The sequence below is a fragment of the Silurus aristotelis genome (assembly GCF_946808225.1).
Source record: "Silurus aristotelis genome assembly, chromosome: 21".
Taxonomy (NCBI): Eukaryota; Metazoa; Chordata; class Actinopteri; order Siluriformes; family Siluridae; genus Silurus; species Silurus aristotelis.
This window is the reverse complement of record NC_139594.1, coordinates 17,334,942-17,354,857: the sequence shown is the minus strand read 5'-3', so window position 1 is coordinate 17,354,857 and position 19,916 is coordinate 17,334,942. Positions and strand designations below refer to the sequence as shown.

The window sequence follows — 19,916 nt, the reverse complement described above, 5'->3', positions numbered from 1 at the left end:
ACAATACTCAGGTAGGCTGTGGCGTTGACACGATGCTCAATTGGTACTAATGGGCCCAAAATGTGCCAAGAAAATATCCCCCACACCATTACACCACCACCAGCCTGAACCGTTGATACGAGGCAGGATGAATCCATGCTTTCATGTTGTTGACGCCAAATTCTGACCCTACCATCCAAATGTCCCAGCAGAAATCGAGACTCATCAGACCAGGCAACGTTTTACCAATCTTCTATTGTCCAATTTTGGTGAGCCTGCGTGAATTGTAGCCTCAGTTTCCTGTTCTTAGCTGTCAGGAGTGGCACCCAGTGTGGTCTTCTGCCGCTGTAGCCCATCCGCCTCAAGGTTCGACATGTTGTGCGTTCAGAGATGCTCTTCGCATTCCTCGGTTGTAACGAGTGGTTATTTGAGTTACTGTTGCCTTTGTATCAGCTCAAACCAGTTTGGCCATTTTCCTCTGACCTCTGGCATCAACAAGGCATTTGCGCCCACAAAACTGCCGCGCACTGGATATTTTCTCTTTTTCGGACCATTCTCTGAAAACCCTAGAGATGGTTGTGCGTGAAGATCCCAGTAGATCAGCAGTTTCTAAAATACTCAGACCAGCCCGTCTGGCACCAACAACCATGCCACGTTCAAAGTCACTTAAATCACCTTTCTTTCCCATTCTGACACTCAGTTTGAACTGCAGCAGATCGTCTTGACCATGTCTACATGCCTAAATGCATTGAGTTGCTGCCATGTGATTGGCTGATTAGAAATTTGCGTTAACGAGCAGTTGGACAGGTGTACCTAATAAAGTGGCCGGGGTATGTATGTAATGTATGTATGTATGTATGTATGTATATATATATATATATATATATATATATATATATATATATATATATATATATATATATATATATATATATATATATATATATATATATATATATATATATATATGAGAGACAGTTCTGGTTATGTAATACATAACTGATATAGCACTACCTAGCTAAATTACTGTTAATGTTCTGAGGTATGATAGCCAGGATTAGGACATTAATTGTAGATATGCCTATATATTAAATACTGGAAAAGCTAAATACAAATAGCTGCACTGCTTGATAGCATGTATATTGCTAATAAAACATATTTAAGAATTTGCTGTTTCAGTTGCTAAACACTCTCCAAGATATCCTCACTAACTCGCATGTATTCAGGGTTTTTTTGTGAATATTATGAATCATGTTTATGACGTTTTACATGCTCATGGTTGCCATGCTAACCGGATATAATAGGGATATAGGACATGCAAAAAAAAATCAGGTGTAAGGTATTGCTCGGCATTAGTCGCAGGACCAGAGGAGAGAAAAAGCAAGGGAGGGGCGATGAAACGTAGAGGAGGATGAGTCCTTGAAGAAGATGAGGTCGGATTGTGTGTGTGTGTGTGTGTGTGTACAGTGTGTCTGCTGCCAGCCTGTGTCTGTTTCCATGCACTTTCATGTGAAGACTGGATTTGCGTTTGATGCATTTTTCCTTGTCGGTATCTTTCGGCCTGAGTAGCCAGTCTATGCTTCAATTCCCTTGCAACCCAAACACTGTCTGCTGCGGTCGCTGCCAAGCTTTGTGCCCTCTGCCCACAGCAAATCAATAAAGAGCTAAGCCGACACACACACACACACACACACACACACACACACACACACACACACACACCTTTTAAACTGCTGCCAAAACAAAGCCCACACATGCTTTAGTATCCTCAGAGATGACTGTAATCCAGCAGATATGATGTTATGATGATTTGCTCTCTGTCTCTTTTTCTCTCTGTCTCTTTTAACTTCTGTTTATTTTATTTTATTTTAACAGCTTATTCTCACTTGATTTAAATCCTTTGACCATGATGGACCAATTTTAATCCCTCGTTCCACAACAGATTTGAACAAACTCTTGTTTAAATGCATGACAGAATATTCCTCAATCAGCAGACGATCCAGCTGCTTTCCCCCACACATTAAATACGAAGTAAGGGATAAAACACAAAAGAGGGGGAATCACCTACCAACCAGCTACCATGCCCAACGTAAAATATATTATCCCCTAACAGTGTAACCGTCATCTATTTTTGTTTTTATCCGATTATAGTTACGTTGAATGTTGTGGACCATCTGCAAAACATGTTCCATGATATCACTTCCACTTTAGCAGCTGTTTCATTCCCTGATTGTTCTTACACCAATTTCTTTTTCCCTTCTGGAAAGTTAATAAAACTTGAAAAAGTGTATGCAGATAAGAACCGCAACATTCTTCCAAGAATGTGTCCGAAAACCTAAAGATACAGCAAATATACAGCTGAAAGTGATAACACTGGAGACTCATTTCAAAAATATTAAACATACATAGAAATCATCAGCATAGCAACAGTTATTTTAAAAAAAAATGTATTTATATGCAGCGTTTTCAGTACAAGATCATGTGTGAGGAATTGAAGATCTTCTCAGGTGTAGTTGTGTTTATTCTGATATGGCTGCCATTATTGCCTCCTTTTTTATTTAATACTATCTTCTACTACACCAGAGTTTGGCATGAGGGTTTTACTCTGATTCACTCTGGGCACAAAGTATATTTGAATGCACATGACTAGAGATGTAAAAGACTTGTGACTGAGCGTCTGGGACTCCAGGAGACATAATTCAGAATTCGTCTGCAGTTGTCTGTGGGATGTAATGTAATACATTTAAGCATATTATTAGTAAATTAATTAACATTTTTTCAAATCATTCAAATCTTTTTAAAAAGTGATTAATTGTTTTTTGTATAAAATATTTAGACTGTTTATTCACTTTCATCATTTATATCTTCACTGTAAGTGTTTGCAAGTCTGAACTACATTTTCTACTTTTTTTTCACAACTTCTAATTAAATTTAGTGGCAGGTCATGCATTTTACTCCTAGACATACAGTGTCTAGGTCTCCTTTCAATGAAGCCACAGCTGCACCGCCCGCATACATCATCTCTAGCAGAAGTATCCATATTAACCTCATAAAATGACCCCGGATTTTCCTTGCATTTTTTTTTTTATGCATTACCTTTTTTCTGTGATTTGAAATTCTGGGTAATTTGGGTGGTTTTTCTGCAAATTCTACAGAAAATAAAACTATAATAATATAAAAATATGAAAAAAAGCTAAAATTGTTTCCTGAAAAAGCTTAAGAGCCATTTTCAACTGTTTTGAAACAATATCCATTGCTCACGATATCCAGCTTTTCTTGAAAAGTCTTTTAAGTGAATCTGTGACTGAATAAATTTCTTTTCAAATAAATTTCTTTTGTCAGCTTTTGTGGAATAAAAACCACAGCTATTAAATTCACACAGATGTATTTGAGCTTTGTGCAGTTTGCTACAGATGCAGTTTGTGAGCTCTGATTAGTGCTGCTCTCTGACCCTCCAATTAAAGGACATGAAAATGCTGAGGTCATTGGACGCCTGCTAGATGGCCCCAGTGACTCCAGCTGACAATCTGATTGGTTAAAGCAACAGCCTTCATTCTTATGTATTTTATGCTACCAAGCGCCTGAAGTGCTTCTTTCGGAAGACCTTGTGGCAGATACTTTTGACCCTGGCAACATCTGATTCGATAGAAACTCTAACGTACACAGACACTCCTTGCAGCAACACACCTAGAAAAAAAACGCTATTATATGAATTTGAAATCTGTTTAAACAAATTAGGTCTGTTATACAATTCATCAGGACACTGTTGGGTTTCCGTATGTAGAGTACTGTGACTGTGTTTAGGTCCTGATGAGCAGCGAACATGTTTGCGTTAATAAGTATGATTTTTTAATTGTCTTTTTGAGCTGCATATCTAAATATCCGCATCTGGATGAAAGAAAACACCCACCAGTCACATGATTTTTTTTCGTTAAAGCACAAACTAGGACTAAGCCACAAGTCTTAAGATCATTCAAGCTTTCTAAAATTTGTATTTCTATTCACGTATGTATTTCTGGATATTTAGGACATATTAGTTCCACCATATTCAGTCATAGTCATGTGTAATCAGATCTATAATAATATATAATAGTACCCCATGTATTGAATTGCGGATGAAATCGCAGTCATTTCAGCATCAGAGCATTTATATAATTTTTGATCTAGGTACAATAGAATTTTTTTTTGCCATTCCGATTTTAGCAACTGTCAATATGGCCCTTAATTTGCTGTCTACAGTTAAACGTGGCTTTGTCAAAGTGCTCCATAAACACTGTGTACACCTGTACATGGTCCTACATCCCTCTGGCTCTGCTGTTTGTATAGACATTGGGTTTAGAGCACTTGTTTGGTTTGGTCATATCGCGTTCTTAGTCTATAGAAACTCTACTGCACTGTTTAAATAGCATTTTAACTCCGCTTGTTTTTATTGATTGTGTCCCGACAGCAGTCACCTGACACCGTCCCCGGACCAAGCACTGGCGTTCACACCAAGTCCAAGGTAAGCTTCACCTCAGGTCACTTTTCAAATAATACCTTTGTGTTTATCTTCACATTTACCCCTTCTGGACCATGTTTATGGTTAATGACAACAACAAATTTTTATTTGATTTGTTTATTAATAATAAAGAAAGGTTAAATGAGATTATACAAAGTTCAGCCTGATATAATTGGGATTTGGTACAAATCTGTTCAGGTTTATATCGGTTCTTTTTATTTTGATGCTGAATGATCATGTGAGGTTTAAAGGTTATAAAGTGTAAAACTAAAAAAAAAAAAAATACACAGAAGTGTATTTATTATGATGTATAGCAGTAAAATGCATGTGTGTATGCAAGTGTGTGTGAGTGTTGAATTAATTTGGACTGCAGTAAATATAAACAGTCTGCTACAATGGCTTAGGACCATGAACAGTTCTGCATTCAAGCACCTATCACCGAACAGTACACATTAACAATAATGGAACTGTAAAGAATGGACATTCGGTGATAAGGACGGGTTCCCTTTTGAGTCTGGTTTCTCTCAAGGTTTCTTCCTCATACCATCTCAGGGAGTTTTTTTCTTGACTCAATCTTCACTGGCTCACTCATTAGCACTAAACTTATAAATTCAAGCTTTACAACCTCGCTTTTTTTTTTGACAATGTCCTTTGTTAAAAGCACTATACTAATAAAACATTTATTCATATGAATTTTAAAAAGCATTAAGGCATAACCTCGAACAGCAGCAACAACAAGCCAAAAACCTAACTGGGGTTATAATGAGATTCCAATTGCAGAATATTACCTAAATATAAATGGTTAGGTCGATTAAAGAGTGTTAAAATATGTTAAATAAAGCTTGCTAATTGATAACCTTTAATTAGAGCTATATTAGTATTAAAGGTACAAGCTTTCTTTGGAGAAGCTTAGCAAAATATACACAGCTGCCTAACTAACAAAGCTGTAAATTCAGGTGTTGGATCTCTAGGTATCTGTCAAACATTTCTGTTTATAGGAGTACAGTCAACCGCCGATAATTTGCAGTTCGGAACTTGCGGCTCTGAAAATTTGCGGGTTTTCATTTGAAACCTTACTAACAGCATGCTGGGGATTATCTTAAAATTCATGGGAATCTGCAGTGGGACCGAATGTTCAGGAACGTTAGGAATAACACGGAAAACTATGTTTTAACTACAACAAATGTCATACAAATTTTTAATACACATTATTGTATTAAAGTGACATGATGTCTAGATGAATTCACTAAGGTGGTACCATAGGGGCTGCGGAGGTGCGTCTAAAAATTTTCAGAAGATTTTCAGAACTCTTGGATTCTTTGGGTCTTGGAATGTAACCGCCACGAGTTCCGGGGACCACTGTATTATCTGTATACCACAGAATTAACTTAATTGTTAGCTAGCTTAGTAAGTGTTAAACAGCCACAACAAAAGAAGTGTTAAATAACCTGCTGTTAAGCATCATATCTGACATTAAAGTTAGTATCTAAAAGACCCACGCTGTATGGCAAAAAGTATTGGCACACCAGACTTTTCTAGCCATATGTGGTTCTTCCCACAAATTTGGAGGCACACAGTTGTATCGGGTGTAATTTTTAGATGTGTTTTTGTGTGTGTGTGTGTGTGTGTGCGTGTTAAAAAACATTTTTGCAACCGACTGGATGGAGTTCTTTTCTTGTGTTGACCTAGATATGAGACCTTGTGGGATTAAAAAAATTCCAAGAATTTGTGTTTGAAATTTTTTTTTTTTTAAGGCTTTTTTATTGAGGTTAGTAGAAATTGGAGCTGATCAGAGAAACTGAGCACCAAAGGGGTGATAGTATTTCTTAAACAATGTTGGAACAAAGCATTCATGTACTGAATGTACATGTACTGAAATTCCCCTAAAATACAAATTATCATGCCATAATCTTTTCTGTGTTTACACATAAACACATATACATACACACACACTGTATTGTGTGTTCATGTGATAAGCGTGATAAAGCGTTTAGGCAAGTAATGTAATAAGGGTAAGTGATGCAAAGTTTTATTTTTTATGCAACAAGACTCCAATTAAGTGAAATTTAAATAAAATTCTATTCATTTTCATTTGTAGAGTAATTTCAACAATTGACTGTGTCAAAGCAGCTTTACAGAGGTAAAGAGGTTATAAAGTTGTATAAGAGAGTGTGGAATTTTTGTGTTTACAGTATTATACAGTAAAAAAAAAGACAACTGAAGTAGTGTTACACTTGATCTGATAAACTTTTCTGCAAGGACAGTGCTGAATAAAAGTTCTAACAATAAACACTGTTATGAACATGACCCTGTAGGGGAATTCCCTGTCCACCCCCAACACCGCTCCACTGTGAATCCATCTGTCTAAGCTGCAGCGAACTTAATGTGACTTGACAAATGAAAATAATGAATGTCTAGTGAAGACAACAAGCTGAAAATCCATCAAATTAAATCTCGGAATTTCCCAGGAGCCATGAGCGGGTCCTGACTTACACTCCTCACACTCGTAATGACACGCCGTTCCCATTAGCTTCTCTCTACTTACTGAATAATTCATTGCACTTGCTGAATAATGTGCTTTAAGATGAATTAAGTGACAAATAAGCTGAGATTTAAAGGGGTTGAAGACATGGGAGTGAAACTGTCCCGCATTTATTTTTGCACGTTTTCAAACCGAATAGTCGTTTAATAATTCATGGGCCGACTGCAGTTTATCCGACGGGATGGAATTTGTTAACTAGAGAATGACAATGTAAAGGTTACACCTGTCAAAAAAATCTGAAAACGTTTAAAGGACACTCAAATGCCATTACAGTCTGATGGATGGTCTGTAGCGAATAATTTTAGCTTTTAATAGCAGATACTGATGCATTGTGTACAGTCTGACCAGGAAGATGAATGAATATGAAAAGAAAGAGAAGATCGTGGAAACCAGAAGAAAAAAACAGTTAAATATGATACAATTGTGTAAAGATTTTTAAAAGCAAGAAAGAGTTCTACTCCCAATGCTATAGCTCTGCAAATACTGTTTATTTAAATTTATGTAAAACCAGCCTAATCGGCATAAAAGTTAACGATGTGATGCCTTGAATTAAAAAAGTTGGCATTTGAATCGCGATGCGTCGTTTTGAACATATTTGCATCAGTAAAAAACGATTTATTTCAATATAATTATTAGTAGATGCGCCATAGTTTTATTTAGAAAGTGACCAATAATTTGTGAGCAATATTTTATACGTTGATTGGTTTCTCGTCGCTAAACCGTTTCTCGAACGCGTTCTCTTAGCACCACCGCTGCTACGTGAATACGAGGCATCGCGAAGCTACTGAGACCGAAGCGTGTCCTGAGATTCGCATAGAATACAGATTAACATGGCAGAGATAGAGCTGCATCTTCCTGTACACAGAGCAGGAAATGTCATATTTTTTTCTAATCAGTTTGTGAAGGAGCCATGCGTTAGAATTCAGAAGGCACTTAAGTAAATTGATGATTTGCTGTCTGTCTGAACCAAAGTAATTTCAGCAAACTATTTGTACCATATTGAATTGCAAATTATCATATTTATTTTGCATTGAATCAAAAGCTGCTTCATAGGTATCTTTTGATGTATTGTATTGTTGGCTATGCATCCAGATGTTATGGAGATGCACATCCCTTTTATATAATTAAACTCAATAAAATACTATTCATCTATTATAACATGTGGCACATTATATTTAAATACTGTAGAAGATTTTTTCATATGATTCAAAGAGAAACCCCCTGAAACAGAGACAGAGAAAGAGAGATGGAAACACGGTGAGAAACAGGAGGACAGTAGGACACTGAGGGGCAGAAATGAAGAGATGGAGATGAACAGAGAGGCAGAGAAATACAAAAACAAAGATAGAGACATTTAGTCAAAGATAGATGGGGAGAAAATGACTCATGAGGACTGATGGTTAAACAATTTGATGATCAATATAGTATACATTATATTATATTTTGTTAACTCTTCCACACATGCTGAAAAAGTGTGTTTGAATGCTGTAGAGGTATCAGTGGGTCATAAGGATTAGGGTTTGCATAAGAAGGATGTTTTATTTACCTGCATTATAACATGACATTACTCTTCTCATTTGGTCTTCTTTGGTTCATAGGAATGTGACTATACTATTGAATATTTCTGCGATTCGGGTTCATAATCTATCAGTCAGTCCCTCAGCCCACTCTCTCCTTATTCAGACAAAACAAGTGTCCTTGTTACTAAGAAGCTAAAAACATCCATCCTGAAAACTTTCCCCAAACTCCTCAACTGTCATTGAAGACTCCTATATCATCTCTATACAACATTTAGAAAGGTTTCTATAGGGCATTATAACGTTTAGGTTATATGGATTGTCCAAATAAAATAAAAATCTATTGAATTGAGTTTTTTTTATTCTTGCATTTGATAGAATATGATTTGTGTTTGTTATTTTGTACTTTACATTTCATTGTCTTATGTAACTGCTTATATGAAGAATTATTATTCATTACTGGATATAGGATTTATTATTTTTTTATTTGAAAAAGGGGAACAAAATTCGGAGCGAATGTTGTTGTCCTTGGAACGTTTGCAAGAATATTATAATCATTCAGCTCTTTGGAAACCCCTGTTCGTCCTTGACCCATTTATGAATATGTGCTTTGCATCATGCATCACCACACATTTTTACTAAATCTCTCTTTCTCTCTATCTATCTCTCTCAGTCCTGCTCGCAGAGTTTTCCATGTGCAGGCCGTGCACTGAGAAATGCGTTTCTGTCCCATGGCCCGTATCCAGCCAAAGACAAGATCCACTTGGCACGGATCATCAGGTGAGATTACCTGTTTAATGGATGTCTCAAGTGATCAGGTGATTAATGACCAGATCAGGTGATTATTGACTACAGGATGTTTAAAGACTAGGGTTGCAAAGGGGTGTAAAGTTGCAACCCAAAATTTCCAGAAACTTTCCATGGGATTTTTATCTGAGGAATTTGGGAAATATTCCAAGATGGTAATTTACCAGGAATAAATGGAAATTGAGTACAGATTTAGGGGAATTTATATAAACTATTATATAGAAACATAAATATAAACATTTTGTTTGGTCATAAGCTGACATGCATGCAAACTAATACAGATTTTAAATATATAATTCCTATATATTTTGGTATAATTTTGTTGCTCAATTGCTTACACGTAGGAATTTTTAAACATAAATCTATGTAATATTTATGTAATTTACCTGAATACTCACTAAAATGAAGATCCCCCCCCCCCATGTGCCGTAATGTACATGTGGGAGGTGATTAAGGCAATGAACTTTGGATATAAAGGTCAGGAGTTGGAAATCCAGCCACACCAAGCTGCCACTCCTGTGCCCCCAAGGCCCTTAACCCCATAGCTGCTCAGTTGTATGAATTAAAAAAATGTAAGCCTCTGGATTAGGGCGTCTGGCAGAAATGTAAATGTACACATGACAATTAAAAAAGCACTGTAACAGTAAAACACTCACTGAAACACTGATTCAAAATGTATAAATTTTTTATGATAACCGCAGGAAAAAAAGGGTTTCGTTAAAGTATAATCCTGCTCCATCCGGCTGTTCACGGATAATAGAGCAGGTTATTATATATACATTTTACATACACATGCTCCATCAGTGTAACACAATTAGCACACAAAGCATCACTATTCAATATCAGGCAGGTGAACTGTTCCTAAACTGACGTTATAGGTACAAGTGTATGATTCCACATCGCCCCAAGCATTGAGTAAACACAACTTATGGAATTACATTTTTATTTTAAACTACCAGCTGGTGAAAAACAGGTTCCTGCGTCCCCCCCCCTTCTGTGTCCGTGTCTGAGCTCGGAGCTCTGGGATGTTGACGTGACAGGTGTTTATGTACCAAAGGTTTAACTAAAGGAGGAGAAAATAATCCATACACCTGTATTCTGAGATAAAATAACATTTTCCCTTAAACAGTATTCAGTTGATAATAGCGCATACGTTTTTTTTCCAAAGGAATATTGAGAAAAATGTGTTCAACTGTGGCACTTGGTGCAGTGGCAGATGAAGCAGTGTGTCTTTCTGTGTGTGAGACAATGATGTGTGTGTGTGTGTGTTTTGATCCACAGGAGGAGTTATGTAGGTGTAGAGCTGGTGCAGTGGCTGTTGGAGCAATGTGTGTTTGTGCAGTGTAGGATGATGGCAGCACGGGTTTGGCAGGTGCTACTCGAGCTCGGCATTCTTCACTCAGGTAACTCGCGTTTAAATTGGCGAAATGCCAAACTGCTAGCCTTCATGCTAATCTGGCTTGCAAAGATGCTGTACATTAATGGACTGCAATACTTTTACCAACACACGGAAAGCATGAAGGAATTTACTTTCCTGATTTTTTAATTTCTTACACAGCTTCACACTACTGGTCCTTTCAACCTCCTGACCTATTGATTTGGACTCTATACAGGGTTTTAGAGCTAAATCAGCAGTCTCTGCGCTCACTCATTACACACCTTTATGTTCTTCTCTCAGGCACTTGACTCATGGCACCCAACCAGCTGGGACATGTTCACATCATCTGATTGAATGTTACTTTACTTTAAGATATGGCAATATATATATATATATATATATATATATATATATATATATATATTCTTCTTCTTCTTCTTTCGGCTGCTCCCATTAGGGGTCGACACAGCGGATCATCTGTCTCCATACCACCCTGTCCTCTATATCTGCCTCTTTTACACCAACTACCTGCATGTCTTCCCTCACCACATCCATGAACCTCCTCCTTGGCCTTCCTCTTTTCCTCCTACCTGGTGGCTCCATCTTCAGCATTTTTCTACCAATATAATTCATGTCCCTTCTTTGCACATGTCCAAACCATCTCAATCTCGCCTCCCTCACCTTGTCACCAAAACATCCTACATGTGCTGTCCCTCTAATAAACTCATTTCTAATTTTGTCCATCCTCGTCACTCCCAACGAAAACCTCAACATCTTCAGCTCTGCTACCTCCAGCTCCACCTCCTGTCTTTTACTCAATGCCACTGTCTCTAATCCATACAACATCGCAGGTCTCACCACAGTCCTATAAACTTTCCCTTTCATTCTTGCAGATACTCTTCTATCACAAATCACTCCTGTCACTCTTCTCCACCCACTCCACCCTGCCTGCACTCTTTTCTTTACTTCCCTAACACACTCTCCATTACTTTGCACTGTTGACCCCAGGTACCTGAACTCCTCCACCTTCTCCACCTCTTCTCCCTGCAACCGCATCACTCCACTGCCCTCCCTCTCATTCACACACATGTACTCTGTCTTACTCCGACTGACTTTCATTCCCCTTCTCTCCAACGCATATCTCCACCTCTCCAGGCTCTTCTCAACCTGCTCTCTACTCTCACCACAAATCACAATATCATCTGCAAACATCATAGTCCAGGGAGACTCCTGTCTGACCTCGTCCGTCAACCTGTCCATCACCACTGCAAACAGGAAAGGGCTCAGGGCCGATCCTTGATGCAGTCCAACCTTCACCCTGAACCAGTCTGTCGTACCTACTGCACACTTTACTGCCGTCACACTGTCCTCATACATGTCCTGCACCACCCTCACATACTTCTCTGACACACCTGACTTCCTCATACAATACCACAACTCCTCTCTCGGCACCCTGTCGTATGCTTTCTCTAAATCCACAAATACACAATGCAGCTCCTTCTGTCCTTCTCTATACTTCTCCATCAACATCCTCAAAGCAAATAAGGCATCTGTGGTGCTCTTCCTCGGCATGAAACCATACTGTTTCTCACAGATGGTCACCTCTTCTCTCAGCCTGGCTTCCACTACTCTTTCCCATAACTTAATGGTGTGACTGATCAACTTAATTCCCCTGTAGTTACTGCAGGTCTGCACATCTCCCTTATGCTTAAAGATCGGTACCAGCACACTCCTTTTCCATTCCTCAGGCATCTTCTCACCTTCCAGAATCCTGTTAAACAATCTGGTTAAAAACTCCACTGCCATCTCTCCTAAACATCTCCACGCTTCTACCGGTATGTCATCTGGTCCAACCGACTTTCCATTTTTCATCCTCTTAATCGCTGCTCTCACTTCCTCCTTACTAATCCTATCTACATCCTGCTTCACCAACTCCACATCCTCCAACCTTCTCTCTCTCTGATTTTCCTCATTCATCAGCTGCTCAAAATACTCCCTCCATCTTCTCAACACACTCTCCTCACTAGTCAACACATTTCCCTCTCCACCCTTTATTACTCTAACTTGCAGCACATCCTTCCCAGCACGGTCCCTCTGCTTGGCCAATCGGTATAAATCCTTTTCTCCTTCCTTAGTGTCCAACCTCTTATACAGTTCCTCATATGCCTTTTCCTTGGCTTTCGCCACATCCCTTTTAACCTGCTGCCGCATCTCCTTGTACTCCTGCCTACTTTTCTTATCACTCTGTCGATCCCACTTCTGTTTTGCCAACCTCTTTCTCCTTATGCTCTCCTGCACTTCCTCATTCCACCACCACGTCTCCTTGTCTTGCTTTCTATTTCCAGATGTCACACCAAGTACTTTTCTAGCTGCCTCCCTCATCACTCCTGCAGTAGTTTCCCAATCATCCGGCACCTCTTCACCACCACCAAGCCCCTGTCTGACCTCTTCCCTGAACCTCACACTACACTCTTCCTCCTTCAGTTTCCACCATCTTATTCTTCTTTCAAACCTTACTTTCCTCCTCTTCTTCTTCGCCTCCAAAAGCATCCTACAGACCACCATCCGATGCTGTCTAGCTACACTGTCCCCCGCCAACACCTTACAGTCTCCAATCTCCTTTAGGTTGCATCTCCTACACGGAAGATAATCCACCTGTGTGCACCTTCCTCCACTCTTATACGTCACCCTATGATCCTCCTTCTTCTTAAAATACGTGTTCACCACTGCCATTTCCATCCTTTTAACAAAATCTACCACCATCTGCCCTTCCACATTCCTCTCCTTAAAAACAATCCTACCCATCACCTCCTCATCACCTCTGTTCCCTTTACCTACATGCCCATTGAAGTCTGCCCCAATCACCAATCGTTATTTCCTAGGTACACCATCTACCACTTCATCTAATTCACTCCAGAATCTTTCTTTCTCCTCCATCTCACAGCCAACTTGTGGAGCATAGGCACTGATGACATTTATCATCATCCGTTCAACTTCCACCTTCACGATCATCACCCTATCAGAAACTCTCTTCACCTCCACTACACTCTTACTGTACTCTTCCTTCAGAATCACCCCTACACCATTTCTCTTCCCATCCACACCATGATAAAACAGTTTAAACACCTCCAATGTTCCTGGCCTTACTCCCTTTCCACTTGGTCTCCTGAACACACAACACATCTACCTTTCTCCTCTCCATCATATCAGCTATCTCTCGCCCTTTACCCGTCATAGTACCAACATTTAAAGTACCAACCCGAACCTCTACTCTCCTACACTGCTCCTTTTCCTGCCGTCTCTGTAGACGCCTTCCTCCTCTTCTCCTCCTCCTTCGGCCAACAGTAGCCCAATTTCCACCGGTACCCTGTCGGCTAACGATACCTGTGGCGGTCGTTGTTAACCCGGGCCTCGACCGATCCGGTATGAAATTCTCATTTGTGATCCGCATATTTGATTTGGCACATGTTTTACGCTGGATGCCCTTCCTAACGCAACCCTCCCTATTTACCCGGGCTTGGGACCGGCACTAAGAGTACACTGGCTTGTGCCCCCCTAATGGCTGGGTTAATATATATATATATATATATATATATATATATATATATATATATATATATATATATATATATATATATATATATATATATATATATATATATATATATATATTACCTTACACAGTGCATCCGGAAAGTGTTCACAGCGCTTAACTTTTTCCACATTTTGTTATGTTACAGATTTATTCCACAATGAATTCAATTCATTATTTGCATCAAAATTCTACTAACAACACCCTATAATAACAATGTGAAAGTGTTTAAAATCTTTAAAATTTATTAAAAATTAAAAATGGAGAAAATAAAAAAATCACATGTACATAAGTATTCATAGCCTTTGCCCAATACTTTGTTAAAGCACCTTTGGCACCAATTACAGCTTAAAGTCTTTTTGAGTTTGATGCTTTAGGTTTGTTACACCCATTTTTGGGCAGACTCTCCAATTCCTCTTGGGAGAACCTCTCAAGCTCCATCAGGTTGGATGGGGAGCGTCGGTACATAACCATTTTCAGGTCTCTTCAGAAATGTTCAATCAGGTTCAAGTCTGAGCTCTGGCTGGGCCACTTAGGGACATTCACAGAGTCGTCCCATAGCCAATCCTTTGTTATCTTGTCTGCGTCGTTGTCCTGTTGGAAGATAACCAGTCGCCCCAGTCTAAGGTCCAGAGTGCTCTGGAGCAGGTTTTTATCAAAGAGATCTCTACATTGCTGCATTTGTCTTTCCCTTAATCCTGACTAGTCTCCCAGTTCCTGCTGCTGAAAAATTATCCCCAAGGCATGACACTGCCACCACCATGCTTTACTGTAGGGATGGTATTGGCCAGGAGATGAGCAGTTCCTGGTTTCCTCCAAACATGATGCCTAGCATTCAGGTCAAAAAGTTCAATCTTTGTGTTTCATGGTCTGACAGTCGTTCAGGTGCCTTTTGGGAAACTCCAGGCAGGCTGTCATTTGCCTTTTTATTATTATTATTATTATTATTATTATTATTATTATTATTATTATTATTTTTTTTTTATTATTTTTTTATTTTTTTTACTGAGGAGTGGCTTCCATCTGCCATACAGGCCTGATTGGTGTTGAAGTGCTGCAGAGATAGTTGTCCTTCTAGAAGGTTCTACTCTTGCCACAAAGACGTAGTGGAGCTCTTTCAAAGTGACCATGGGGTTCTAAGGCCCTACTCCCACGATCGCTCAGTTTGGCTGGTGGCCCGGCTCTTTGGGACCTTCAATGCTTTGTCTCAATGACATTGACATTGTTTCGAGCAGCTTTACAGCATGTAAGAATTATAGCACAAAAAATTGTGAACAAAAAAGTGAATTATGTGTATTTATCCCTGATGAGCAGCCTGGGGTGACTGTGACGAGGAAAAACTCTCTTACACACAATCAACCCAGTGTGTATATGTATATATATATCTCAGGACTTCCCACAGTCACTGGGTTGATTTTTTCAATGCCTGTTCTGTCATTCTGTAAACAGAATCTGGGCTTGTCAGCTGTTTGGGATTCTGATTAACACTTAGATAAAGATTTTCTCAGTTTTTACATGTAAATGAAACATACAACCAGATGTGCTACAGCAGTGGTCCCCAACCCCAGGGCCAATTAGTACTGGGCCACACAGAAAGAATACATAACTTGCATTATTCATTCATTCATTCATTTTCTCCCGCTTATCCGTAATTCGGGTCGCGGGGGCAGCAGTCTAAGCAGGCCCCCGCCTTCGACTGCTGCCCAATCCTCACAGCACCGTCCCTTACGGTCCCTCCTGCAGGTGGCGAGCCCACGGGAAGGCGGCCCCATGTCACTCCGACGTCACGGACCTTGATATTTCCCTCGTAAGGGACCCCCGGAGCATAGAGGGTTAAGGGCTTTGCTCAAGGGCCCAAGAGTGGCAGCCTGGCGATACCGGGTCTCAAACCCCAGACCTTCCGTTCGGCAACCCAGCGCCTTAACCGCTGGAGCCACCACTCCCCCTAACTTGCATTATTTCTGTTTCATTTATTATCTGATTCTGAACTATGTTTTATTTTGAAAAATTACCGGATTCTCTCCGCCACATCTGTCTATAACTCACTCTTGATGCATGTCATGATGCTTCCCTCGGTCACATGTCTTACCTCCATCCGCTACCTTCTTAAAGGGGCTCCGGCCGCTAACACATAATACATTGCCACTAAATTAAAACCCCCAAGCGAGCAAAATAAACAAAAAACAACACAGTGGATACACGTTTATTATTATATTTGAGTTTTTATGCTGGTCGTATATTTTTATTTTGTTGTATTTATCCGCCACACCTTAATGGCCGGTCCGTGAAAATATTGTCTAACATTAAACCGGTCCGTGGCGCAAAACATAGATCTGCTGTTAGTTCATAAAAAGCAGGAAGGGATGAGGTCTGGGCTCAGCATCATCACATCACACGTTACATGTGACCTTAACAGATAATGGTTAAAGCGTTTATGAAATAAATACGCTGTCTTTAATAAGGTCGGCTGTATCCAGTATTTCCTATCATAACTTTACAACAAACCAAATGTACAGTACCACAGTCAGCCATGTTCTCTGCTCCCTGTCTTGAAAACTTTAATTAGAAATATAAAAAGAAGCATACTTTCTTTAATCTTAAATTTAAAAAGAAATATTCACTGAAGATCAGCTTCATGATATTTTCACTTGCTATCTGTTTAGGGGCAAAGAGTATAACAAATATCTAGATGTGGGCTTTTTCAGTGTGCGGTATTGATTCGGTGTGTCTTCCTCCCTCTGTCCTGTGTAGTGGACCAGAGAGTGGTGTTTGAAGACTCCAACACGTACTACCAATTCTCGTTCGAGGAGTGTGATGCACAGGGCTGCGAGTTTCGCTCGGAGGAGGAGTGGCAGAACGGAGTGCGACTGCTCATGCAGCTTGTCCCCTACGTCCAGTTCAGGGTGGTCAGTCCGTAAGTACACACACACACACATACACACACACACACACACACACACACACACACACACATGCAATATTACCCGTGTACACTTCAAAAGTGCATCTTAGTATGTTGGAAATATCTAAAATAAATGAATTTATATGTTACATTTTGTTAAATCTAATGTAAAAAAAAAATTACATTTAATATAATTAAATGTCATATTATTCTACTTGTTGTTGAACACATTTTATTTTCAGCTTAAAATCATTCTTTTGGGTTGCAAAAAATAACCACTATGCGGTTTTTAGCTTAAAATGATTTTATTAGTTTGGCTGATTTTGTTCCTTTCTAGAAGTAACTTCACTAGACAGTTACAATGAGTACTGATATATATATATATATATACACACCGTAATTTCCGGGAAATATAAAGCGCACCCATATATAAGCCGCACCCACTGAATTTTACAAATATTTTTATTTTGAACGTAAATAAGCCGCACCTGTGTATAAATGTCTACACTAATGTACTTTACACAGGCTTTAACGAAAGACATATGTTGCGCTTCCTTTAAGAGCAGAGCGGCATGTTGGGAATAGCCTGCCACTGCATTTTTCCGCCATTACTGCGTGTGTTCAAGTCGAGGAATATGTCCTTATTATTTTCTGATGCTGATTTCTAAGTTTCTTTGACTAACTCGTAACACTGTTCCCAAGAAAAATAAAAAATCACGAGTTTTGGAAACCTGTCTGTGCTTATATGATTTCTGTTGCAACTGGAGTTAGCGAGCTCTCCCTTCACCCAGACTCAACGCGTTACAACGGCTTGTATCTAAACAGTAGCCTACCAAGAAAGTCATTGTTCACTGTCTTCCTCTTTCCTTTCACAACTATTTCTCTCGGGAGTTTATCTTTTGGCATCGTCGTGCGTTTAAAAAAAACTTTTTTCTCCCAAAGCCGTGCAGCTCAGAACACAGGTGAGGTGCGTTTTTTCGTTTCCGTTCGGAAATTTCATTAATGTTATCTCGGTCAGTTTTTTGGCTTGAAGTTTGTAAAACCGGAAAAAAAGCTGCTTCGTTGTTTAAGCCGCGGGGTTCAAAACGTGGGAAAAAGTAGCGGCTTATAGTCAGAAAAATACAGTGTGTGTATATGTGTGTGTGTGTGTGTGTATATATATATATATATATATATATATATATATATATATATATATATATATATAGAGGTTCATATTTGGTTTGATTTTACTACATTTCTTTTGATTTTCTCATACTTTGTAGTGTACTATTCTGATTAGCTTTGTCAGTACCACATGAACTGGGATGTGATCATGTCTTTACTGTATGTCATATAATAATTGGATATTCGATGCCACTAGAATGAGGTGAGGTTCACTTTTGAGTCTGGTTCCTCACAAGGTTTCTTCCTCATGCCATCTCAGGGAATTTTGCTTTGCTACAGCCGCCACTGGCTCACTCATTAGGGGCAAACTAACAATTCGAATAAGAAACAAACAAACTTAGGAACTGAATTTATTACGAACTTTATCTGTGTAAAGCTGCTTTGAGACACTGCCCATTGGCACATGGTGCTCTCCAAAAAAAACAATTTAATTAAATGCACATTGGTTTATTAGGATGGGTTTTTTTTTTTTTTTAAGTCTGGCTCCTCTCAAGGTTCCTTCCTCGTGCCATCTCAGGAAGTTTTTCTCTCCACTTGCCCCATTGGCTCGCTCATCAAGGATAAACTTTAGATTATCAGGAAGTAATTTATACATTCTTTTATACAAGATTATAATCTCTTTATATCTCTTTACGTTGCTTTGAGACAATGTCTATTTTTAAAAATGTGCTCTACAAATAAAAATGAATGGAATAGTATTGAATATTGAGCCTCCTCTTTTTACTGCAATATCACATAGAACTCCCATTTTAACATTACAATGTCCCTACAAAGTTATTTGTAAAGTCCCTTTTATAGTTTGCTATTTGTATTTTTTAATTTATGTTTGATATTATTATTATTATTATTATTATTATTATTATTATTATTATTATTATGTATTATTATTGTTGTTATTATTATGAGCCTGAAATGAAGACTAAAATGTAATTGCTGTGCTGCATGCAATATGCAAATTGACTTGTAATATTACAGAACACAATCACTGTCCTGTGGTGATTTGTCCCCTCGTCTCCCAGGCTGTTGTATGAAAAGGTTTTGCTGCATGGGTACTTGGTGATGAAGATGCTGTTTAGAGTGTATAATGTGCCAAATGTGTTCACAGATTCTCCGTATTAAACTCTAAGACACAGTAAACACTGCATGCATCAAAAAAATCGAGCTGGATTGTGTGTCACGTATAATTTTACATAAAGGTGTTTGGGATGCCCGAAAAGGAAACTAGGACAAGCATATGTATAAAGATTCTATTTTCACAATTATTGGGAAAAACCAATTATGTGGCAGCTCCATCAAGAATTTGTGCAATTAATCTAAATAATAATAATATTTAGTTACATGTGCAATAACTTTTCTAAATATTATTTTAGTCTGACTTTTCTGCCATCTTTTTTTTTTAATGCTGCAACAAATTCCATTTAATGCTGCTACACATTTTACTTCATATATAATTTAATGTGTATATTTATTTAAATGTTCTTATTTTTTATTTTTACTTTAATTATTACTTAAATTTTTTACTGCGAGCAGCTGC

At 38.6% G+C, this 19,916-nt stretch overlaps 1 protein-coding gene across 2 annotated transcripts in view; it reads left to right on the top strand.

The window, feature by feature from the left end:
• The window catches only part of rapgef5a (Rap guanine nucleotide exchange factor (GEF) 5a), a 93,219-nt gene that overhangs the window by 11,564 nt on the left and 61,739 nt on the right, over positions 1-19,916 (top strand). The window contains exons 2-5 of one of the 2 annotated variants that reach the window (XM_083523582.1): positions 4,427-4,480; positions 9,210-9,316; positions 10,625-10,746; positions 17,065-17,227. In XM_083523582.1, the coding sequence (XP_083379708.1) occupies positions 4,427-4,480; positions 9,210-9,316; positions 10,625-10,746; positions 17,065-17,227 (446 nt within the window). The remainder of the gene's footprint in view (positions 1-4,426; positions 4,481-9,209; positions 9,317-10,624; positions 10,747-17,064; positions 17,228-19,916) is intronic. The other variant, XM_083523583.1, reaches the window with a different exon arrangement.